The sequence below is a fragment of the Suncus etruscus genome, chromosome 10 (genome assembly GCF_024139225.1).
Source record: "Suncus etruscus isolate mSunEtr1 chromosome 10, mSunEtr1.pri.cur, whole genome shotgun sequence".
NCBI classification, from domain to species: domain Eukaryota; kingdom Metazoa; phylum Chordata; class Mammalia; order Eulipotyphla; family Soricidae; genus Suncus; species Suncus etruscus.
The window spans coordinates 94,405,962-94,432,936 of NC_064857.1; the positions used below are offsets into that span (position 1 = coordinate 94,405,962).

Below are 26,975 nucleotides of genomic sequence, written 5' to 3' on the forward strand. Positions count from 1 at the left end.
AAATTTTTGTCTTGGTTGTTATTGAAATTATAATTAGAACATATTGAATTATAATTAAAAACCTATTATAATAAGGGCAGAACCAGAGAGAGAGCTTAAAAGGGCTAAGTACAAGCTTCGCATGTAGGAAATCCAGGTTTGATCCCTTTTACCTAAAGATCCTTTGAGTACTCCAGGAGGGCTCCAGGAGCGTATGGTTATGGTTAGGTATGGGCCTCACTCAAAAAAAAAAAAAATCACAAGGGCAGGTCCAGCCACGGTTTTGTTTTTCAAAGGGCGAATGTCTATGGAGTGCTCTAAGCATTTTTAGCAGACAGTATCAATATAAACAGGGTAAACACAAACATTGATACAACCACTTTTGATAAATGTACAGTTCCTTATCATACCAAAACTTTCACTGTGGCAATTTGTTTCTTCGTAGTAACTGAAAACAAGGTTGCCAAACTTTTCTTAACACATTAAAATAAAAATTATCGACAGCACTGCTCACAATAACCCCTAACTGGAAATGATCCTAAGGCACCTGAGTAAAAAGGACTTGAGGAAGACTGGGAGCATGTGATATATTCACATGGTAGAATATTTCTTAGCAAAAACAAAGACCTGAATGTAATAGAAAAAGATTATAAGAAAAAGAGATTATACTACATGAAAGATGCCATACACAAAAGAATACATACTGCATAATACAGAAACCAGGCAAGCTCATGTTCTATAGTTATTTGGATAGGTTATGGGTATGACTGAAAAATGACCAGTAATCTTTCTATAGTGGTGGAATATATTTATATCTATACAGGGGTGGTGGATATGAGTAAATATACTTATCAGGACTTATCAAAAATCCACTCCAGATCTGTGCCTTTGATTGATCAGAATGTTTAAAATTATAGCAATACTAAAAAATAATGAGTATCTTGAGTCATCTAGAAATGTGTGTACTATTTTTGGAAAAATTTAAAAACTGCATTTCAAAATAAATACGTAGCTAAAGTGACCACTGAAGATTCTGCACTCTTAAGGTCAGCAGGTGAGAAGGCATAATAAGAAGCTTTGAGGCATCTTTGGTAATATTAAGAATTAAACTCAGCACTCATGAATCCTTTTGGTTACTCCCCTGCCAGTTCACTCTGAACAACAAATGAAATAGCACTTAATGCCAAGATAAATCCTAGAATATGTACTTCTGCAAGAAGTATATAAACAACTTAAGAGACCTCAAAGATTAGGGGAGTTGAGACTGGAGCCAAACCTGAGGAGAATCTAATAGATCTTAGGAATTCCACAAACAGAAAGAAATCAAGAAAAGATAGTTTATAATTTGACTCTGATATTTGCTTCTAGAACAAATCTGTCTAGCACAATTTTTTTAGTACTGTATATGAATCATTCACCCCAAGTATCATATGAATTCCAAGAGGGAAGAATCTCACATGTAGAAGACAAGCTATATTTGACTCCCCCTGAAAGTCTGGGGAGACCAGTTACGATGATCAGAATGTACATGTGCCAAAATACAACAGGAATTTTTGAATACAAATGAGAACAGGCAACCACAAATCACTAAACATTTGAAAGCAGTATGACAATTAGACAGAATTCCAAAAGCAGCATTCCATGAAATAAAATACAATAAAAGAAACAAAAATATGGCAGAGTTGGCACAGAAATAGGAGAAAGCCATAATATTAAAATAAAACAGGGCCAGAGAGATAGTACAGTGGGGTAAGGTGCTTGCTATACATGTGGTCAACCCAAATTCTATCCCCAGTATCCCATATGGTCCCCAGAGTTAGCCAGGAGTGATTCCTAAGTGCTGAGCCAGGAGTAAACCCTAATTATTTTGTGTCCCAAAAGCCAAAAAAATTTCAATAGAATAAAATAAAATTGCAATTTAAATAATTTTGGGAATGAAATAAGCTCAAAAGCAGACAAATGATACTTAAAAAAAACATGCTGCTCCTCAAATGAAAATATATTGAACCATTATTGGTTTAATACTATTAGTATAAAAGCTATAGTAGTATAAAGATCAATGTCATGGGGCCGGGCGGTGGCGCTGGAGGTAAGGTGCCTGCCTTGCCTGCGCTAGCCTAGGACGGACCGCGGTTCGATCCCCCGGCGTCCCATATGGTCCCCCAAGCCAGGAGCAACTTCTGAGCGCATAGCCAGGAGTAACCCCTGAGCGTCACAGGGTGTGGCCCAAAAACCAAAAAAAAAAAAAAAGATCAATGTCATACATATCATTAGACCACTTCTCACAGATATTAAAATCAGAAGAAAGGGCTAACCCAGAAATAATCAAGTAAAACTCTATGGCTTGACTATAGTCCCAAGAAAGAAAAACATTGCCTATACAGCCTGAGAAATAACACAATGTGCTGAACTTGTTCTATGCAAGCAGGAGGCACAGGTTTGACCTCTAATACCCCTAGTATAATTCCCTAGCAACTTCTGGGTGTAGAGCCAGGAGCAGCCCCTGACAACCATGAGATGAAGCTCAATATCCTCCAAAATGTAAATATATATATATAGAAATAAAGAATATACATAAAAAGACTCATATAAGAATATGATTGCATAAACACATGTATACATAACAAATATATAATCAATAGCCTATTACACTTATTTCAAATTCCAATTATATTTAATTAGATAGTAAATTTAACTCAATAGTTGGCAATACAAAGAAACAAATTTATAAGTGAAAAAGGTTGAACTCAATTGGAGTAAAATGTCAATTCACATGACTGTTATCAATCTGCTTCATTACTTTCTTATTAAAGTTGCCAGCATATTCTATTCTATAAGCTCTAAATTTCAAATATTTCACTGGTGTAAATTAATTCCTAAAGGAACTAAATAAGCGTATTTGACAGCAATATTGATTTCCTCTTGTAATTGGAATAAATAAAAATTCATTCCAAGTGTATGGTTATCAACTTTTCTTGGATGCAATGCTGTATTTATTAGTGTTTCTTAATAATAAGAGTTTAATAATATATATTAAATTTAAATAACTTTGAAAATGAAATAAGCTCAAAAGCAGATGACTGATACTTTAATAAAACATGCTGCTCCTCAAATAAAAATATCTTGAATACCAGTAAGCTCACAATGTGGTACTCAATCTTGAGAAATGTTTTGTCCCTATTTGACTGACCTATTTTAGCCCTAATTTTTTCATTACTCCTATTTCTTTTCTTTCTAGTCTCTTCATAATCAATTCCCATGATACAAATTTATAAAATTGGTAAATTCAGTAAGTCAGTGCAAAATTATTTCATTATAAAAATTAATTCAAGATTAAACGAGTTAATTGTAAAATTTGATGAAAAAATTACAGAATATAGGCTGGGATGGGGTGGGAGGAGGGAGATTTGGAACATTGGTGATGGGAATGTTGCACTGGGGATTGGAGGTGTTCTGTACATGACTGAAATCCAACTACAATCATTATTTGTAATCAAGATATTTAAATAAAGATATTAATTAAAAAAAGAAAAAGAAATCCTTTCAATTCCCAACATTTAAAATAAAAAAAAATTAACAAACAATAAAGGCTCACTATGCAGCCACTTCTCACTTACCTGCACTGTTTTCCTCCGACATTACCGTGTGGCAGAGAGCAAGCAGCCTAAGGAATTCTTGCACTTCGGGGTTGCCCAATTTAAGGGATTCCATTAGATGGTGGTCAAAGAACTGAGATGTTCCGTTCGCCTGGGAATTGACTGCAAAATTCACCTGCTCCTTTTTCTACAGGAGGATAACATGAGACAGAGCTAAAAGTTTTATTCCCATGATAATCTTTTTGTAGTTAGCAATAGTCCCTCCAAGCATTTTTAGTGAAATTTCACAGACTAAAAACTCTGACACTTAAATGCGGGGGGGTAGGGGGTGGTGGTGATGGTGGTGGTGGTGGTGGTGGTGGTGGTGGTGGTGGTGGTGGTGGTGGTGGTGGTGGTGGTGGTGGTGGTGGTGGTGGTGGTGGAGAGTCCAAGGGCATTGTGGGAATGATGGGAATATCCAATCAGTATAAAGGTCCTCATACTTATTGCAACTTCAAAATACAAAATAAGGCCAGAAACTAAAAAGTTTCAGAAGTTCTCAAAACCAAAATATGGCCATATTTGAACTCATTTTGGCAGAATATATATATCCAAAATACAATAAGAATATTATAGTACTTAATTAGTTACTGTTAGCTTACTGTGTTTCCATTGCAGAAATATCAATGTGTAAGTATCTTCCATTGTAAAACTATTAATGTGTTTGATAATCGCTTTCTTATTCCTCACTAGAGAACATTTTATGATAAAATTATAAATACTAAAATCCCAGGTTCAATCTTCTGAGTGCACAGTTCATGATCACTATCATGAGTGGCTCCTGAGCATCATGCCAGGAATATAGAGCATTTCTGGATAGAGCTGAAACAACAGAAAAGTAATATATATAAATAAATAAACCATATGAACTAACAGCTACACTTCTGGGCATCTTTATGAAGAATATAAAGATTGTAGATTATCTTTCTACAAATAGAAAGATTCTAAATTCCTAAATAACTCTAGCCTTGAAGATTTGGAAAAAAGATTGTAAATTTGTTCCTGCCTCAAGAGTGAGAACTCAAAGTGAGTTTTGTGTTAAGGTACAACACTGTATGTTTTAGGAGCACACCCCTTTGTATGTATATGTTATTATATGTATATATATATATATGTTATTACACTGTACTCAATACCCAAGTATCAATAATCCTTCACCATAGTCATTGTATCTCCTGCCTTTGCTCCCAACCCCCACTTTTTGATATTCAATTCAAAAGTCTGAAAGCTTGTTTTATTTTGAGTTTGTCTGTTCTTTTGCTTCGTTTCTTTATTATCCACTTCTGAGTGAGAAAATCCTTTACAGTCTTCTCCAGGTAGCTATAAAACTTCAGTTTTTTTATATAGCTGAGCTGCATTCCATTTCATTGTGTGTGTGTGTGTGTATATATATATATATACATATATATCAATGGAATTTAAAATTTGTTTATCCACTCATTTGTCATTGTGCACATGGGTTTTTTCCATATCTAGACTATTTTAAATAGACATGATAATATATATTTTAAATAATGTTCTTCAAATAAATGCCTAGAAATGGAGCTGTTAGTTCATAAGACTTATCTATTTATATTTTTCTGTTGTTTTAACCATATCCAGCAATGTTCTAGATATACTCCTGGCACGGTGCTCAGGAGTCACGTATGATAATGCTCAGGGAACTGTGTAATCAGAAGATTAAACCTGGAGAGCACCAGCCCTTTAAGCCATTAATGGTCCCAATTATAATGTTCTTGAGGTGACATCATCCTATTTTCATAGTACCTATTCACATTTCCATCAAAATATACAAGCAATTTTTTCTCTGTCTTCTTCTAAAACTTGTTCTAACCTCTTGATATAAACCAGTCCACAGGTGAGGTAATAATTCATTATGGCTTAACTTGCAATTATCTAATAATAATTGATGATGAGAAGTTTTTATATGCCTGTTGCCCACATTTTGCTTAGGTTATTTGGGCTTGTTGTTCAGTTATATTGCTTCTTTATATATTCTAAACACTAACATGTTATTAGAGCTATGATATGCAAATATTTTCCCCAACTCATTTTTGTGTTTTTTGCTTTTATTGTAGTTTCTTTCTCTGCACAAAAGCTGTTTGGTTTGTCACGGCAGTTTTTTTCACTTTTCTTTTCCTTGTTATTCAAGTCAAATTTTATGTATGGTTTCAGGTCATAATAAAATCTTTAATCCACTTGAATCATTTTTCTATATAGCATGCAATTATATTCTTTTGCTATGACTACCCAGTGACTTTCCTTTATTGTATGTTGTTGGTTTCTTTATAAGTTAATAGATTTATCTGCATATAAGATACTTTTTGTGTGTTAATTTTTAAGCCTATCTCTTTTATACTGGTGAAACTTAGAGCCTGAGATGGACTTTGGAAAAAATGCTAAGTGAAATAAGACCAAAAAAAAAAAAAAAGAAAGAAAGAAAGATAAATACTATATAATCTTACCTCGAGGTGGAGTCTAAATAAAAATTGATAGAGAAGCAAATCAGACTTCTTGTTACCAAGCACAGAAGGCATAGGAAGAGAGTACTAGAGTAATGTACAAAAAAGGTACCAAAGGTACCAAAAAAGACCAGAGAGTATTGCATGTAGATCATCTGCCTGGCATGCAGTCAAGCTTGGTTTGATTCTCAGCACTACTAAATACCCCCAATACCCGGAAGCACTACCAGAAGTGATTCATCTTCAGAAGCCAGGAGTAAATCCTGAGTAGTGACAGGTATGGCTCCCAAACAGCCTCCCCTCAAAAATATATACTTTTAGTTTTAAGTACAAGAATATTAGGGATATCATGCTGTATGATATCTGAGAAATTATTAAAAGAGAACATCCTATAGTTCTCATCACAAGAAGAAATTTTCTTATTTCTGATCCTTTTTACAACACGTGTAAATCAAGTCATAGTGTAATAGGCTCTAAACTAATACAGTGATATATGTCAAATTGTTTTTCAGTAAAACTGTGGGAAATAACATTAAAGTTAGCATAGCATTTAGACAAAGGTTTCTTTTTATTTTCATTAATTTTTATAAATTTCTAAAAAGTCAAAAGAGCAGATGTTAAAAATACTTACTAGAAGATAAACAGTGATTTGGACCATTTAAATTGTCCATTTCAAGTCACTGAGCTTTAAATAGTAGCTATAAAAATTAGTATAGATTTCTTGTTCTTTGAACCAGTTTTATTCTAAAATTGATAATACTGAATAAAAATTCAAATCTAAAATAATAAATTAAAATTAAAATATGTGTTGCTATCTTACTATATTATTATTATTATTTTATTATATAAAATCTTGCCAACAATCATTGTAGTAGTCACTATTATTCTATGATTTTCCCCATTATACAGATGAGTCTACGGACATTACTCCCAACCCCTTATTTTTGTTCACACCCAGAGATGCTCAAAGCTTATTCCCTGCTCTGGACTCAAAAATCAATGCATGTGCTGCTCAGTGTCTATCTACATTACTGGGGATCAAACCCAGGTTGGCTATGCGTAAGGCAAGCATCTTATCTGCCATACTAGCTCTCTAGCCCTCCAACGTCATTCTCTTAGAAAAAAGCAAATAAAGACTCAACCTTAACCAAAAACCCAGACCTTAAAAATATTGCTCTAACAATACCCTTATATAATTTTTCATTCTTCTCTGCTTTATTAACTTATATGAAAATATGGATATTGTTGGGGCTGGAGCAGTGGCGCTAGAGGGAAAGTGTCTGCCTTGCAAGTGCTAGCCTAGGATGGACCACAGTTCAATCCCCCGGCGTCCCATATGGTCCCCCCAAGCCAAGAGTGATTTCTAAGTGCAGAACCAGGAGTAACCCCTGGTCATCACTGGGTGTGGTCCAAAAGCCAAAATAAAGTCTATTATTTATGAAGAATTTAAAATATGCTATTTTTTGTATATGAAGCAAAATATTTTTCATTGAAAAAAGTTTAGAGAGATGTGAGGGAAAGCAGTCTACATGTTCAATAGAAAATATGAGCTTCTATTTTTTGTTTAATCACTTTATCATTTTCAATCAATGCAGTATAGACAGATGGCTACAAACTCAAATCATATACTAAGGTTTATTAAATAAAATAATTGACACCTCACCACTACTCCCTCAACATTTCTAGGTCCACTTCCTAAGGGAAATCACTCTTAAACCTTTTTTGGAAAGTATGACAAATAGTTATCTCAAAACTTTTCTCCAACAAGTGGGGCTGCTAATTAGAACTCAGATCATTCTGACCCATACTAACTTAGTAAGTAGGTGAAATCAAAATTAATCACCAAATTAAAGAAACTTAAAAATATGTAGAAGTTAGAAAATATATAATGAAATTACCAATAGGTAAAATTAAAAAATCAAAGAGGAGATTTGAAAAATACCTTGAGAAAAGTTATGTTATGATAACATGCTAAAACTTCTATGGAATATAGCAAAGTCATATTAAGAGAAAAGTTTAAAGTTATGTGCCTTTTAAAGAAAAATAAGTAAGTTAATATTTCACGTCCTATAATTGGAAAAAACAACAAAGCAAGTCTAAAGTTGGTAAAAAAAAATAAAATAAAAATTAGATCAGAAATAAATAAAATGGTAATTTAAAATATAGGAACAAAAGGAAAAATATTGAGCTGTGGGTTTTTTTTGTAAAATTAACAAAAGTGACAAACTTTTTGTTAGATAGTTAAAAGAGAAAAGATGATGCAAATAAATAAAGTCGACAATCAAAGAAATTACAAATGATACCACAGATAGTAAAAAATATTTTTGCAAGACTACCATGAAACAAGTACACACCCACAGATCATACAACCTAGAATAGATGAATTTCTAGAAACATGTAATACACCAAATCTGAATCATGTATAATAGAAAATATAGGCAGACATATATCTAGTAAGAAGATTAAAACTGTAATACAAAACCTCTCAACAAAGAACATTCTAAGACCAAATTGTTTCACTGGTGAATTCTATAAACATTAAAACAAGAGTTAAAGCCAATTCCCTCAAAGCATGGAAGGGAGTGGAAGTCTTCCAAAATTTATTTTATGAGGCCAGTATTCCCTGATCTAATTCAAGGCCAAAAAAAAAAAAAAGATTACAAGAAAAGAAAACTACATGCCAATATCCCTGTAAGTACAGATCTGAAAGGTTTCAACAAAATATAAAGATCACATTAAAAGACCATATATCATGGCAAAGTGGGACTTATCCTTGATGCAAAAATGGTTCAATATATATATATATATATATGAATATCAGTTAATATTATATTCACATTAACAGAACAAAGGGTTGTAAAATCCATTTTGTAATCTGAATAAATGCAGAAAAGACCTGACACAATGCTATGCCCATCGATATCAAAAATGTGCTCAACAAACTGGGAATGCGATATTACCTTAATAAAATAAAAGCCATTAATGAGAAGTCCATAGCTAATATCATTCTCAGTGATGAAAACTGAAAACTTTTCCTTTGAGATCAGGAACAGGAACAAGGAGATCTATTCTCGTCACTACGAAGTGGATCTAGTAGTACTTATCAGAGTAATTAAGCAAGTAAAAGAAATAAAAGGTATCTAAAGTGGAAATTTTTTGGAGATGACAAGACAGATTGGGTGAAAAAAGAACTTGTGGTATAGGCACACAAAGGGATACTACTCAGTTATGAGGAACTACGAAACCTTGCAGTTTGCAATTATTTGAATGGGAATAGAGGAAGTCATGCTAAGGAAAGTGAATCAGAAAGAAAAATACAAGGGCCAGAGAGAAAGTTCAGCAGGGAGGGCATTTTCCTTGTACACAGCCAACCCTACATTCAATGCTATTATAAACATTGATAACATAATTTAAAAATTGAATGTAACAAAATTACTTGTCAAAAGATCATAATTGAAAAATAAACTTGAAAATATGCACAATATGCCAACATCTGCATAAAGATGGAGAAATATTAGCTTGCTTAGAAGTCTCTTCAAAAGAATAGAGAAACAGAAAAATATATAGATAGGAACCAGTATGAGAATATTTTAAATCTGAACCAATTCTTTTAATGTGCATTTGGCCATAATGAAAATAAGGCCTCCAGATTTTTGCCATTGATCAAAAGCAAGTACAATTTGAAATTTAAAGTAAAAATAAAATTTTATATTTATATTTATATTTATTTTATTTTATCCCTACCTTAGTCACAGCTGTATTCCATCCTGATTCATCAAATGTCTCACCTGTCAAGACAAAAAATAAAAATAAATGAAAGTTGACTGGATTTATATGGTATTTTTTTAGGGGGAGGGTCACACCTGGCTGCGCTCAGGGGTTATTCCTGGCTCTACACTCAGAAATCACTTCTAGCAGGCTCAGGGGACCATATGGGATGCCGGGATTAGAACCACCATCCTTCTGCATGCAAGGCAAATGCCTTACCTCCATGCTATCTCTCCCCTGCATTCCATATGGTCCCCCAAGCACAGTCAGGTGTAATGCCTGAGTGCAGAGCCAAGAGTAAGTCCAGAGCACAGTGAGTTGTGGTCCCCAAAATAAAAAGAGTTTAAAAAGTCACTAATCTGCTCACTGGACTAAACCAAAGTGGTAAAGATTATCAACAGAACGCTGGAAAACGCAGCTACACAACATGTCTCCTTGCAAAAGCATACAAGCAGGAATAAAAACATTGATAGAATTGCTGATCTGACTACTTGAAGTATATCTGTGCTAGATAATTCCTGGGAATGGAGGAGTCTGTTCTTACAAGCACACATCTTAACATCAATTCCACACGTGATAAAAAGGAAAGAGAAAACAGTGTTGTTAACGAGAAAAATCAGGCAGCAAAGAATTTGCTCTCTCTGAGTCATGGAACTGCTCTTTGCTCCAGAGCAGGTGTTTTGAAAGCATCTGAAAGTATCTCACCAAATCCTCAAAACTTTCTCTAACCAGGTACAGCTCAGGTGAAGAGCATTTGAGCAAAGATTCACCTAAATTATTCAACAGTCATTAAAAGCTTAGTGAGTGTCTATTATGTGCTAAGCCCTATGTTCTACCTCACTGGTGCCCATACTAATGAGACAGGAAGCGAAAGTTTGAGTCATTCTTAATTATTTTTAACAAAGTGGGTTCTTTGTATATTTTCACTTTGTTTGTTTACTTGCTTGGTTTGGGTTTTGGTTTCTGGTAAATCACAGTCTACAGTGCTCAGGGCTCTTTGCTATCTGGGCTGGACTTGGTGGATCATATGGGATGCCAGAGATGAAACACAGGTCAAATGCATGAAAGACAAATGCCCTACTCTCTGTACTACCTCTCTAACCCACGACTGTTGTTTAGTTAAGAATTATTAACAGGGGATGGGGCAGTTAGATCAAAAGGTTGGAATATATACCTTGCATTCACCAGACTCTGATCTTGATACCTGACACTTTTACTGACCTCTTCTTTTCAACTCACAACCTTAATGGTCCCCAAGCACCCTATGACTGAATATCGGTGGTGGTTGGTCCCATGTTCCCAGACAGTATTGAAACAGCCACACACACTCAAATAAGACAACTTTTAATAATATCATTAAGAAAAAGACTTTCCCTTACCGTAGATTTTTCCATTAATGGAACATTTTTTAAAAGTCATGATGTTTTGAGTGAGGGTGCCTGTTTTGTCGGAGAAAATATATTCAATCTGGCCCAGTTCCTCATTGAGGGTGGTAGTCCGAGCTTCAGCAGGTGTCGCTTTCCCAGAGTAATACATCTTTCGATCCCAATTTATAAAATAACTGTGTCCCAGGCGAATGACTTCCATGCTTTCATCCATTAAAATAGGAAAAAAAAATCTCCATCAATTTCAAAGCATACATAACTTTGCTAAAGCAAGATATTTGCCAAGTTTCCAGAGTAAAAAAGAAAATGTGGAGGCTTTGTTCCTAGGTCCTAGTGACTGTCAGAAACTTTTCAATAGAGAATGATTTTATATTTTTCTGTTTCTTTTCGATCTTGTGAACTAGGCTCACTTGCCATGAAATTTCAGCAAATGCTCTATCGTTCTTTATTAATAGCCTCAGGTGAGAATTCTTACGTAGCATATTAATCGGTATCTCTTAGGTATCAAGGGAAACCAGTAATAATGGTGTTTATCAGATGTCTGATCTAAAAAAATGAGTTGCTGAGAACTTTTCAGTACATTGGTTAATATAGCTTCACTTTTGCCAAGAGCAAGGAAACAGTATCTTCACAAAGCACTAAGCAAACATATTCACAAAATGAAAAGAATATGTTATCCTATCGTTCACCAAGAAAAAACAATCTTCATGATCTTTAGTGATGTAGGACTTATCAACCCTAAAAGTGGTATTTCTGTAGACAAAATAGAAATACTTTTAGCCTTTGTCATGCAACACGTCAATCTTATTCCCAAAAAGGCTTAAACAATGTACCTGTCAACAAGGAAATTATTGGAAATTTGTTGTTATAAATCCATGATAAATCAGCACATGTTATTTCAAAACTATTTTTTAAAAATTATTTTACTGGGGCCAGGCAATAATAGCAGAGTGGAGCTGGTACTTGCCTTTAATGTGACTGAACCAGGTTTGGTCCCCAGCATCTCATTTGGTTCCCTGAACCTGCCAGAAGTGATTCCGGAAGGCAGTCAGGAGTAATACCTGAGTACCACTGGGTTTGACCCAAAAATAAATAAACAAATAATTATTTTACCACATGTCAGACCAAATGGCCTCTCACTATTGTGTACTACTTGTCTTTGCTTTACACTGTGTGGAATCTTGTTAATATTTTGTTAACCAGCTCTATCTCTTCTCAAAAAAAATTATGTATTATCTGCCTCTTTTATCTTTCTTATTTAGATATTAGTGTGCTTATTATGCGTTCATAAAATTATATGTGTAATTTGTAACATGTTAGACATGTATTATATAAATGTTATACAATTATTTTATTTTAAAATGTTCCACTATTTTTTATGTTTATATTTAAATGTATTTACTTATTTTGCTACTACTATTTGTATTGAAAGAAATTTCGATTCTTAGTAAAATTTATAGATTCTGTCTGTAGTTTGGGGAATTTTTCCCTATAAAGTATTTATTTATATAATTTATTTATATAAATACAACCATATAATCTGTTTTTCTTCTAGTTTTTTATCAAGTTTACCAACTTAATTTTTTTTATTTTAGGTTTTTGTGTCATAACCAGTTATGCTCTGGGGTTACTTCTGGCTCTGTGCTCAGAAATAGCTCCTGGAAGGCACAGGGAACCATATGGGATGCCAAAATTCAAACCACCAGCCATCCTGGATCACTGCATGCAGTAATACGCCCTACCACTGTGCTATCTCTCTGGCCCTCCAACTTAATTTTTTCCTTGTATCCTTTATTTCTTGAAGCAGTGTTTTGTAGTTTTCTTTATATAGGCCCATCACCTCTTGAGTTACGTTGACTCCAAGGTATTTACATTTCTGTGGTACTATTGTGAATGGGATCTTTTTTTTTTTTTTTTTTTTTTTTTTTTGGTTTTTGGGCCACATCCAGCGTTGCTCAGGAGTTACTCCTGGCTGTCTGCTCAGAAATAGCTCCTGGCAGGCACGGGGGACCATATGGGACACCGGGATTCGAACCAACCACCTTTGGTTCTGGATCGGCTGCTTGCAAGGCAAATGCCGCTGTGCTATCTCTCCGGGCCCCCAACTTAATTTTTTATCACAGTTGGCATTTTGTCTGTGTTTGGGAATCATGCCCAGTGGTATTTAGGACTTACTCCTGTCTTTGTACTTAGAGATCACTCCTGGGATAGTACTCAGGGAATCACTCCCTGGCTCTGTGTTCAAAATCACTGTTGATGATGCTAATATGTGGTGTCTGAAATTCAACAGCATTAGTTTCATGCAGAGCAAGCTCCTGTAGTATCTGATCCTAATCACAATTGGAATTTTTTCAAGTATATGGCAGATATATGAGGAATTAATTGACATTTTTTCAAAGTTTTTAAAAATTCACTAGTTTAACAGTGAATTCTCCTTCTTGTGTCTGTATGCTTCTGTGTCACATCTAGATTATTTTCCCCAAAAAAGTGCACTTTAGAGATTTTTATTTTACTCCTTTAAATAACAGCTAATTCGTTTTGTTATTATTATTTTATCAAAATAAAATTTGGCAATACCTGGGAAGTGATAAGAGAACATTTATTCTCTTCTTTTTCAAATATTCTTAGCTTTAATCATTCATTCATTCTTCATGATAGAAACAATATACTTCTCCAAATAAAACTTAGAGTCATAAAATAATCAGCTTTTTTCATTAAACTTATTGTAATTTTTAATGGTGAAATAAAGCTTTTAATTCTTTGCAAAGAACTGGTATTTTGTAATACTAAAATGTAATTTCACCAAGGCTAGATTTTCAGAAATTCTATTTCCAAAAGTTAACTCTGTTCATTACTGCCACGTAATTCATTTCAGTTTAGTTTTACTTTGCTTTGTTTTTCACATAGCATATCTCCATAGACTTGCTCCTGGACATTCTATCTTTTTATTAATGAAATAATATTTTTAACTCTTCTTAACCTAAAGCACAATATTTTTATTTATTTATTTTTGGTTTTGAGTCAACAATTAGCAGTGTTCAGGGGTGATTTTTGGCTCTAAGCTCAGAAATTACTCTTGGCAGTGTCAGGGGACCATATGGGATGCCAGGGATCAAACCCGGGTTGGTTACCCACTGAGTAAATACTTGCCCACTCCAGTCCTCTGTGTTTTTGTGTTTAAAAGCTTTTTAGAGAGCCAGGAAATAAGTCAAAGGGCTTTTGCGCATACCTAGTATACACGAGAACTCAAAATTTCTTTTATCTCTGGCACTACATGCCAAACACTGTGGCATCCACGCAGCACTAGCTGCCTGGTGCACATTCCCATCTGGCCTGGCTTGCTGAGAATCAACAGGAATGACCCCCAGGCTCCCTGAGCACTTCTTGGGAACATTCTCCACTCAAAAAGCTTATTCAGGGGCCAGAAAGATAGCACAGTGGTAGGGCATTTGCCTTGCATGCAGCTGACCCAGGAGGGACTGTGGTTCGAATCCCGTCATCCCATATGGTCCCCTGAGCCTGTCAGGAGCTATTTCTGAATACAGAGCCAGGAATAACCCCTGAGCGCTGCTGGGTATGACCCTAAACCAAATATATATATAAAGCTTATCAATTTAAAAATGTGGTGAGTAACATAAATCAGTGAACTATTTTACTAGGAGTTGCATACAGAATTATCCTGTTAGATTTCTTCAGATTTTTAATCATCTTCTCTATCCTCTTCTACAAATTGATTTTCATTTCTGTCCATTGCATGTTTTTTGACCCACACCAGGGATCCACAATCTATTACTTAATTTCTTCCAGAAAATCAGCTTTGGTTTTCTCTTCTGTAAACTGAAAAGGTTAGGATAGATGATACCCCAAGTTTTTTCTAGGTATTAAATTCTATGCTTCTAGTTTTAAAGCAAACTAAACATTGCTATGTTTTCTTCTCCAAAAGTGTTATGGTGCCAGTTCATTTATTTAAATAAGAATAGTAACATATTTAGCAAACACATACACACACACACACACACACACACACACACACACACGAAGCTAGACTACAAACATCTTTCATCATAGGCTTAAAATAATTGTCTAGATTTGAATATGAATTCTGGCAATTGTTAAATAGATGAATAGTTAAATTTTAAAAAAGAATAGTAGCATATTTAAACTAAATTAAAAATCTCTGTAGAAACATCTGATATAAAAATAAATAAATAAATCACAGTCAGCATGTATTTCTTCAATACTTTCCTGCTACTATTTGTTCTCTTTAGATCTCCTACTTCTTTAATAGGAATTTATTATGCTGAGTGAAATAGGTCAGAGGGAGAGAGATAGACACAGAATAGTCTCACTCATCTATGAGTTTTAAGAAAAATTAAAGACATTATTGTAATAAGGCCCAGAGACAATAGAGTTAAGGGCTGGAAGGGTCGGAAGGACTGGCTCACAATTTGAAGCTCACCACAAAGAGTGGTGAATGCTGTTAGGGAAATAACTACACTAACACCTAGCATGACAATGTTAAAGAATGAGAGAAGTATAACGCCTGTCGTGAATACAGGCGGGGCAGGAGAAGGGAGGGGCACTGGTGGTGGGAACATTGCACTGTTGAAGGGGGGTATTCTGTTTATGACTGAAACCTAACTACAAACATGCTTGTAATCATAATGCTTAAAGATTTTATATATTAAAATGGGCCCGGAGAGATAGCACAGCAGCGTTTGCCTTGCAAGCAGCCCATCCAGGACCAAAGGTTGTTGGTTCGAATCCCGGCATCCCATATGGTCCCCCGTGCCTGCCAGGAGCTATTTCTGAGCAGACAGCCAGGAGTAACCCCTGAGCACCGCCGGGTGTGGCCCAAAAAACAAAAAAAAAAAGATTTTATATATTAAAATGGTGGGGCAACTATATTCAAGTTAATTAATGCACTTTAAATTTTAATTGAATTAAAGTCAGTGAAATTTGAGACTATTCTACTTGTTTGGTTCTGTTATCAAAAACTGTCAGCACATGCTTAAAGTTTTAGATATTTCTCTATGAAAATATTCAAAAGTTGAAGGACTAACAAAAAAAAAACCAGTTCTGGTAGTGGGTCTAATTCAATTTCGTATCCATTATTCTTCTCACTCAAAATGTGCTAGTACATTAAACAGACCAGGTACAATGTCTTCTTTTATTAATTAATATCTTTATTTAAACACCTTGATTACAAACATGATTGTAGTTGGGTTTCAGTCATGTAAAGAACACCCCCCTTCACCAGTGCAACATTCCCATCACCAATGCAATGTCCCAATCCTCCCTCTTCCCCACCCCACCCCTGCTTGTACTCCCTGTACACCCCAGCCTGTACTAAGGCTTTCTACTTCCCTCATTCATTCACATTGTTATGATAGTTCTCAATGGCACAATGTCTTACATGCTAGAGGCAGTCACTCAGGTGAATGAAAGACTTGACCCTTGAGTTATAACTTCACCCAGAAGGACATTAATGTTTAGAAAGGTTAAGTTACTAATCTGCAACCACACAAATAATCACAGGGCCAATTATTTAAACATTTGATAAGGCCAATGAAGACCTGTAAGAATGCCACCAAAATGGCTGCATACAGGTATAAATCACTCAAAGATTTCAGAAATCCATTAGTTCCTGTACTCACAAAGCACAGTAATGGACCAAAATTTGATCCATGTGACAGTAGGAACTAAAGAAAGCATTTTCAATAAATGTGAGGCCTTAGGCCTTAAAATAGCTTATAGAGCAGGAGGATAGTCTTTTGGTTTGGAAAAAAATAAAAGAATTGAAAAGAGACAGCACAACATTTAGCCCTTTGTTTAGTCATAGCAGAGAAAGACAAATGTTCAGAGTTAGTAGAATCAGGCTGCTTAAAGTTTTCTGCCTGAATGCTCAAAGATCAAGGCTTATAATTCCACCCTTTCTGTCACCAAATAAGAAACAAGGAAATGAGTTCCTATTGCTTTGAATAAAAAAACAAAAAAAAAAACATGCACAACACTCATTTCTTGGAAGACTACATTTCTGAAGATAATGTATTTTTAAAAAAGAATAACGAATAGCTGGGGATGTTTTAAAACTACAGATAAACAAATTGACATCGCCTTGGTTTGTTTTTTGCCTCCTTTGCTTGCAACATGGAATTGTTAACTAAAGTCTGGACTTTTATCTTCAAGTGGCATATGGAGTTAATTTGTTCTTTGTACCTATTCAAAAAACCGAGTGAAAGCGTTTGTAAAAAGGACTTTGCATGATTCTGAATAGAAATACCTAGGAACTTATTTTTGTTTGCTAAGTTTCCAACTTGAGGATAGAACAACCTGAAATTCCTTGAAGTGCTTTTTTGCTCCCTGGAAATCACTAAGAGACAGATGGATTCTTGATTACTCTCAACAGGTAGAGAATTCTAGCCTCCTTTATCCTATGCTGATTCTTTTCTAATGCTGATATTCTATGCTGATTTTTTTTTCTTTTCATGCACTCTTTAGGAATAAAGAAGCATTGTGTCCAGGTGTAGGAAGCCTAGTGTTTGGCCCTAGTTCTCCCCTAACTGAGCAAGTCATCTCATTTATGAAAGAGATGCAAAAATAATTACTCCATGAGATCAGTGAGAGATATAGGTGAGCCAAAACTTTAAATGCAATCTAAAGTAAAGGTGATATTATTTTGAACCAAAAGGAACTCAAGTCTTTTAATGCTGACTTTATTTGCTACACAAACTAAGGCACAGAGAAGTCAAGTGCTTGCTCCAATGGCCCAGAGTTCTTTGTGGTTGTGCTCAGATCAGAATCTGAGCTTTGACTCCTCTAAATAGGTCTACTTTTGACCAGGAAAGAGAGAGATTAGAGGGAAAGGAATGCTAACCTGGAAATCTAGCCTTGGTCGCTTCATAAAACAATTGCTCAAATTATCAGATGAAACAAGACAATGTACTTCAAAGTAACAGAGTATACAGAATATAATTCCTTCATGAGTACACATGAAACTACAAATGTGCAAATGATGAGCCACTAGGAGTATTTATTATTCATTTAGAACATAAAAGGAAAGCAATAAAAGCTGACCAGATTTCTTCTGGCAAAGAGAAGGATTTACTACAGACTTTATAATTGGATACAAGCATGAGAGGTCCTCAGAATCAAAGATGATCCAGTAGTATGCAGTTTAAATAGAACCCGAGCTGACCACAGCTCCAGAAGGCTCAAAGCAATTTGTGGTGTTATGGCCACATGCCACTACTTCAAGTCAATTTCCCACAACTTGACATTTCAATTTCCTGACCACTATCCAAAACAAGGGTGGATTTTGTACATTAAACTTCCCTTGCTTCATCCTAGCTAGGACTTTGGAAAGAGAGAAAAAGAAGCTTGTAAAAATTAGTGGGGATTTAGAGTTTGATGATTTTTTTGGACTGTTAAAATAGTGGTGATGAAGAATGTCAAATAACTAAGACCCATAGTGGCTCAGTGACTCTGAGACTGGCTCAAAATTAGTGGAATGAGGATCAAGAATACCTTAGTTATAGATTCCAAGACTAACTTCCAGTCAGATAAAACATGCACATACATATACATATATGTGTACATAGGAAGTGAATATCTTAGATTTAAGAATACCTTAGAGCTCAAGAATTGTGATATTTATATGGATATATCACATGTTCACACAGAGAAATATGTATATACTTACACATACTCATAAACATATTTAGAGAGAGCAATCTCTAATTTGTAGTACCAATCTAGAAACAACAGATGAAATTATTGGGAACTATTGATTATATTTCCTATTTTAAAAGTGCCAAGTATGACCAACTATAATACAACTCTTTTGTGAACTCATTTACAGCTACTACTAATAATAGTTAAAAGTAATATATATTAGAGGCCCAGTGATAGTCCAGCAGGTAGAGTGTTTGCCTTGCATGAAGCTAGTTCAGGTTCAATCCCTGGCTTCTCTGAGCCTGCCATTAGTGATCCTTGATAGCTGCCAGGTGTGGCCCAAAAGGAAACAAAATATTAAGCTCTTATTCAAAGAGGTTTATAGCCATTTATATATGCCTCAGAAAAGCCTATTGTTATTTTCCCCAATTTTAAAATTAAAAAGGTGATGAGCTGGAAGGTAGATCCAGTTACCCAAGGTTGTGAAGCTATAAGTGATATAACAGGATCTGAATCCAGGTATCTGGAATCAGACTAATGACAGGCAGCATCATCTCATTAAAAGTGTCTTCTCCAAAGTGCTTACGTCTTACCCAATCTCAACCTAATTCTAATTGATCAGGTAACATATGATTACACTTTATTCTATGTATTTCTACGAGAAACATATCTGAAATTGAATAAAAAAGAAAATAAAAGACATTTAGTTGCCTCATTTGTAACAAATGTCAGATAATAACTATTAGAGCAAGGCATTTATAGTCCTGTTGTCATTTTAAAAACAAACAAAAAACATAAAGAAGGCTCTTAATACAATGACTATAGGAAATTAGAAATTCTGATCTTACCTCACATATAATGAAATGGGCACAACAGTATTGAGGATGATAATATAGGACCAGAATGTTAAGAATCCTGAAAACACAGGGTTCTTTTCTTCATCACTCCAGAAGAGAAATCTTCTGAATTTGTTACCGATTTGATTCTCCCAGATTGAGTTTCCAATTGCAAGAACTGTTCCCAAGCATACCAGAAACCCAAAAATCTGAAATGGGAATGGAAGACTGGTTAAGGGTAAACTGAACCCAGAATTAGTTGGATCAATACAAAATAACTCCATGTCTACTTCCAAAAAAAAATGTCACTTTGAAAATAAAGTTACAAAACTTCTTTTCAATGATCATGAGTATAATTTATATTCTTATAGTGAAAAGAACAAGAATTCTTAGGTCAGAAATGTTTTTCAGATGTATAGTATTTAATTCTTCCATTTACTGAAATAGGAACAATTATTTTCACATTTTATTGATAAAATACAAAACAAATTAAAATAAAATCACAGAACTATTATATAACTAGTCTTTGGGCACAGAACTAAGATTAAGATAAGAATAAGATAGAACAGATAAGTAGCTAAAATCAAAAGAATTATTTTATGGTTTGTCCTCAATTTGTAATTATTTCCCCAAAATAATATGAATATATGAATAGTATTCCTTCCCTTCACCTCTGGAATTATTTATATGAATAAGTTATATGATCACTCAAAAATGTAAAGCAAAAGGAAGCAAATAGCAATAGAGTAGCAGAGAGTAGCACAAGATTGACTGACAAAGGGGTAGGATTTAATGAATACCTGAGTTTTAGGATTACAAATGGCACTTATTTTATATAATTGTTTAAAATTCAGAAAACAAAAAAGAAAAGTTTCAGAAGAAAGATATATATGTGGGTGAGAAGGATGAGAAGACTAAATTAAAGAAGAAAATTATAATGTGGTCCTAGAGGAGGAATTAGCTACATAATTGTCAGTACTATAAAGTCACAAATTGTCTTCATAAGTGCACCATTGTACGTAGTAAAGCATATCAATAAGCCAAGTCTGAGTCATTCTGAATGGGGATTGTGGTTACACCCATGAGACCAGCTCTGTCCGTAGCATGGAGGAAAGAAGTAAGCAAAGAAAGGTAAGACCAAAAAAGCCAACTATCTTTAAATTATGTGGTTTTATTTTTTTTAAAAAATGAATCTTTGCAATGTGAAGAAGACTATGAAATTCTATTTTTAAAAACACCAATATATCTCTAGGAGAAACTGAGTAACTGTAATCTAAAAAGTGTAACTAGGTCCCAAATGAAAATTTCCCAAATATAGACTACACAGAAAAATCTAAATTTCAAAAAAATAATCCCAGAAAGATATAAAAAATACACAAAACATTAAGAAAATTATTAGTGATCTTGCTTGATTTTGTTATAGCTACTTACCCATAATACTAGAGTATTCATCAGTCTATCAATACTTGTCCTTTTAAACTTTGTCTTACCACTGTTCTGCATTAGTTTAGTGTCAGGACCTGTCAGGAAAATAATAAGTAATTGACAATTTCAAAATTATTAGAATATTATTAATAATTATATACTAGATGCACAATTCAAAAGTTTCTAAGAAAATTATATGATTTCAAGATGGACGATTAGATGATTAAAAAAGAAAATATTCGATACGTTGCTAAGACTATCCATTGAAGACAGAGATGATGATTGATAAAACCAATTAATATTTCATTAAATCTGACATCTCAGGAGGTGAAGTGATAGTTCAGCAGGTAAAGCATTTGCCTTATACACAGCCCAACCGATATGGGTTCAATTTGTAGCATTCCATATGGTTCCCCTTAGCTCTGCTAGGAGTGATTCCTGAGTACAGAGCCAGGGGTAACTCCTAAGCACTGCTGAATGTGACCAAAAAATATCTGACTATAGTTTCCCTTTTTTACAGTATATTCTCATGATTATAATCATATTATGCAGTCATTTAGTAAAAAGAAATAGGTAGATGAAATACAGAAAACTTGGAAGGCATCTATGTTATTAAAAAGCTATTCTAAAAATCAGGAATAATGGGTCCAACCTTCAAAAAAATTTCTTTATTTAAAGGACAAATTGAAACAAAGATATGGGTCCCATAATATTCACTGTACCCCAGTATAATTTCTATTCTCAACTACAGCTGTGTAAAGACCACCCACATTTCCATAGAATCATTCATTAAAATCACATGGACATCAAAGATGGGAAATGTTTCTTTTGTAATAAAGATCACAAAGAGCAAATAAAGTTTGTGATTGGTAAATGCTGAAATAGTAACAGACAGTTAGTACTAAAATTGTACAACTTTTAGGTATATATAAACATCCAGATTAGTAAAGAATCTACTTTATGTTCTTGTTAAGCATGTATTTAAATATATCCGCAGATGTTGACATACACATCTCTTCTTGCAGACACAGATCTTAAAATTTTTTCTGTATTTAATGGTTCTTATTGCATCGTCTCATTATTCAGCCTTATTTCTGAGCCAATCATTCCATCAAAACAGATTTCTTGTTATCATAATATACTCCATGCTTTCTTTGATCTCTCAGCAACTTTTGACACTGTTGATTATTCAACCCATTTGAAACAATCTTCCCTTTACTTCCACGTTTCAATGTTCCCCTGACTTTTCTCCTACCTCTTTGGTGGCCTTTTTTTTCATATGAAGTGCATCTTTCTCTGCACTAGTCATTAAATATTAAAATTCCCTAAAACACAGAGAAAGGCCAATATTTTTCTTTTTCATTGAATTTTCCTTGGGAAATCTCATCTAATATCACAGCCCCAGTTACTATCTATAGCTATAAGCCCATATATTTAATGCATTTTCTTTTTTTAATAATAATTTTTATTTTAACCAAAGTTAATTACAAATCTGTAACAGTAATATTTTAGGGACATATTGGCATTGAATCGGGAAAATTTCCACCACCAAAGTTGTCCTCCCTCCATCCCTGTTCCCAGCATGCATCCCTTTCCCTTGCCCCCCGGGCTGCTAGTATAAGCGGTCCCTTCTGTGTCTAGTTTGTTGTAGATTGGGTATCGATCTGTTGTCGTTGGCTTTAGGGTTTGGTGTTTAAGTCCTATTATTTTTATTACTACTTAGTGATCATACAACTATTTGGTCTTATATAGTATTTCCACTGGATATTTTCTAAAGTCCCTATGTGACCTGTGCACAACCCAACAATACTCTTCCTCCAAAGTTTTTCCCCAATGAAAAGCACCACTTTCAGTGATTAATCTCCATGATATCCCCCCAATCCAAAGTAACATCACCTCTTAACTGGACTATTACAAAAGTCTATCAACATTTTCTCCCTGCAACTCTAATATACAATCTCAATATATATTATTTCTAAGACCTTCTATTTACTAACTTTGCAAACACTGAAGGAGAAAATTAACTTTTTAATACCACAAAAATACACAGCATCTGTTTGAAAAACTTGCAATGACTTCCCAAAACTCTTAGAATAAAGACCAGAAATCTGAATACAAATCCAAAATTCCTGCATTCTCCAGCTCTGAACTACATCTTCAGTCAAATGTCACATGTCTCTACCTCCTTATTCTACACTGACCTTAAGTTTTCAACCTTTTTGCTGTCACTTTAGGCAAAGGATCTTTCAAGCACATGTGCTCCACGCATACTTTTGTAAATCCATGTTCGTATTCTTCAGAGAATTTATCTTAATTTGAGATTAAAGATTCATTACTACAATTATTTGATATTCTCTCTCATACCAGGCCCAAAAGTACATGAGTACAGAGATTTTATTGGGTTTCCTTACATTCTTAACTGGAAATGAGTAAGCAATATAGTGCTTCGCTCACAGCATTTGGTATTTATTCACTAATACATTTATTTAATTTCTACTAAGCAATTGCTATTAAAGCAATGAACATATAAGGTTTTCATCTATTATATTTTCTAACTCTTAAAACTGGTCCAAACTAGGTCTATAGTTGAAATGAGTTCACTAATTTAAAAAATGAGGTTTAAGAGCTCAGTGAAACTGATATTTCTTATTAGTAAATGTCAGAGCCAGAATTTGAACTCAGATATATCTAACTCTAGAACTATTTTTACTAGAACTTAAATATTTTTGCTTTAACAAATGGTCTATTAGAAGTTCCCACACATTGGTTTTTGGTGTGGTTTTTGGTTTTGGTTTTGGTTTTATGGCTTTTGGGTCACACCCGGCAGCACTCAGGGGTTCCTCCTGGCTCTGCACCCGGAAATCACTCCTGGCAGGCTCGGGGGACCATATAAGATGCTGGGATTTGAACCACTGACCTTCTGCATGCAAGGCAAATGCCCTATCTTCATGCTATCTCTCCGGTCCCCCACCCATTTTTTTTAACAAAACCATAGGACATGAATCATCTTGTTTTGCCTCATATTTCAATATCTTCTTACAAATTGAGAGGGAAAAAATGTGGAAGGGACCCAGGAGCCAAGAAGTCTCAGAAGCATTGAGTGGAAGTAAAAAATGATCAGACCTAAATACCCAAATCAAAGTCAACAGCAATAGAAACAAGAGACTCAAACTACAACAAGCTATACACAAAAAGGGGACCTGTTACACTAGCAGTCCAGGGGCTTAAGAGTGGAGGTATGAGATGCATACTGGGAACTATGGCAGAGGGAGGTCAACACTGGTGGTGGGAATGGCCCTAATCCACTGCCATTATGTGCCTGAAATTCAACTGTGAAAGACTTGTAATTCACATTGGTCTCAATAAAAATTATAAAAAATAATAAAAATAATAATAAAAGGTCTATTGATGTTATAAATTGATTACTTGTTTTAATCAATATATTCTTTTTTAATCTTTTTTTAAATTTATTTAAACACCTTAATTACATACATGATTGTGTTTGGGTTTCAGTCATGTAAAGAACACCACCCATCACCAGTGCAACATTCCCATCACCAATGTCCCAAGTCTCCCTTTGCCCCACCCGACCCCCGCCTGTACTCTAGACAGGCTCTCCATTTTCCTCATACATTCTCATTATTAGGACATTTCAAAATGTAGTTATTTCCCTAACTAAACTCATCACTCTTTGTGGTGAGCTTCCTGAGGTGAGCTGGAACTTCCAGCTCTTTTCTCTTTTGTGTCTGAAAATTATTGTTGCAAGAATGTCTTTCATTTTTCTTAAAACCCATAGATGAGTGAGACCATTCTGCGTTTCTCTCTCTCTCTCTCTCACTTATTTCACTCAGCATAATAAATTCCGTGTACATCCATGTATAGGAAAATTTCATGACTTCATCTCTCCTGACAGCTGCATAATATTCCATTGTGTATATGTACCACAGTTTCTTTAGCCATTCGTCTGTTGAAGGGCATCTTGGTTGTTTCCAGAGTCTTGCTATGGTAAATAGTGCTGCAATGAATAGAGGTGTAAGGAAGAGGTTATTGTATTGTATTTTTGTGTTCTTAGGGTATATTCCTAGGAGTGGTATAGCTGGATCGTATGGGAGCTCGATTTCCAGTTTTTGGAGGAATCTCCATATCGCTTTCCATAAATGTTGAACTAGACGGCATTCCCACCAGCAGTGGATAAGAGTTCCTTTCTCTCCACATCCCCGCCAACACTGTTTATTCTCATTCTTTGTGATGTGTGCCATTCTCTGGGGTGTGAGGTGGTATCTCATCGTTGTTTTGATTTGCATCTCCCTGATGATTAGTGATGTGGAACATTTTTTCATGTGTCTTTTGGCCATGTGTATTTCTTCTTTGTCAAAATGTCTATTCATTTCTTCTCCCCATTTTTTGATGGGGTTAGATGTTTTTTTCTTGTAAAGTTCTGTCAGTGCCTTGTATATTTTGGAGATTAGCCCCTTATCTGATGGGTATTGGGTGAATAGTTTCTCCCACTCAGTGGGTGGCTCTTGTATCCTGGGCACAATTTCCTTTGAGGTGCAGAAGCTTCTCAGCTTAATATATTCCCATCTGTTAATCTCTGCTTTCACTTGCTTGGAGAGTGCAGTTTCCTCCTTGAAGATGCCTGTAATGTCCTGGAGTGTTTTGCCTATGTGCTGTTCTATATATCTTATGGTTTTGGGGCTGATATCGAGGTCTTTAATCCATTTGGATTTTACCTTCGTACATGATGTTAGCTGGGGGTCTAAGTTCAATTTTTTGCAAGTGGCTATCCAATTGTGCCAACACCACTTGTTGAAGAGGCTTTCCCTGCTCCATTTAGGATTTCCTGCTCCTTTATCAAAAATTAGGTGGTTGTATGTCTGGGGAACATTTTCTGAGTATTCAAGCCTATTCCACTGATCTGAGGACCTGTCCTTATTCCAATACCATGCTGTTTTGATAACTGTTGCTTTGTAGTACAGTTTAAAGTTGGGGAAAGTAACTCCTCCCATATTCTTTTTCCCAATGATTGCTTTAGCTATTCGAGGGTGTTTATTGTTCCAAATGAATTTCAAAAGTGTCTGATCCACTTCTTTGAAGAATGTCATGGGTATCTTTAGAGGGATGGCATTAAATCTGTATAATGCCTTGGGGAGTATTGCCATTTTGATGATGTTAATCCTGCCAATCCATGAGCAGGGTATGCGTTCCCATTTCCGTGTGTCCTCTCTTATTTCTTGGAGCAGAGTTTTATAGTTTTCCTTGTATAGGTCCTTCACATATTTAGTCAAGTTGATTCCAAGATATTTGAGTTTGTGTGGCACTATTGTGAATGGGGTTGTTTTCTTAATGTCCATTTCATCCTTATTACTATTGCTGTATAGAAAGGCCATTGATTTTTGTGTGTTAATTTTGTAGCCTGCCACCTTGCTATATGAGTCTATTGTTTCTAGAAGCTTTTTGATAGAGTCTTTAGGGTTTTCTAAGTAGAGTATCATGTCATCTGCAAACAGTGAGAGCTTGACTTCTTCCTTGGATTCCCTTGATATCCTTTTCTTGCCTAATCGCTATAGCAAGTACTTCCAGTGCTATGTTGAATAGGAGTGGTGAGAGAGGACAGCCTTATCTTGTGCCAGAATTTAGAGGGAAGGCTTTCAGTTTTTCTCCATTGAGGATAATATTTGCCACTGGCTTGTGGTAGATGGCCTTCACTATATTGAGAAAGGTTCCCTCCATTCCCATCTTGCTGAGAGTTTTGATCAAGAATGGGTGTTGGACCTTATCAAATGCTTTCTCTGCATCTATTGATATGAT

General features: G+C 34.9%; 1 protein-coding gene across 1 annotated transcript in view; it reads right to left on the reverse strand.

Moving 5' to 3' along the window:
• ATP8B4 (ATPase phospholipid transporting 8B4 (putative)) overlaps positions 1 to 26,975 on the reverse strand; it is a 188,588-nt gene that overhangs the window by 93,255 nt on the left and 68,358 nt on the right. Inside the window, exons 9-13 of the mRNA XM_049781708.1 lie at positions 21,171 to 21,259; positions 19,752 to 19,948; positions 11,224 to 11,432; positions 9,821 to 9,864; positions 3,597 to 3,762 (exon numbers count right to left, since the gene is read on the reverse strand). Coding sequence (XP_049637665.1) covers positions 3,597 to 3,762; positions 9,821 to 9,864; positions 11,224 to 11,432; positions 19,752 to 19,948; positions 21,171 to 21,259 — 705 coding nt within the window. The remainder of the gene's footprint in view (positions 1 to 3,596; positions 3,763 to 9,820; positions 9,865 to 11,223; positions 11,433 to 19,751; positions 19,949 to 21,170; positions 21,260 to 26,975) is intronic.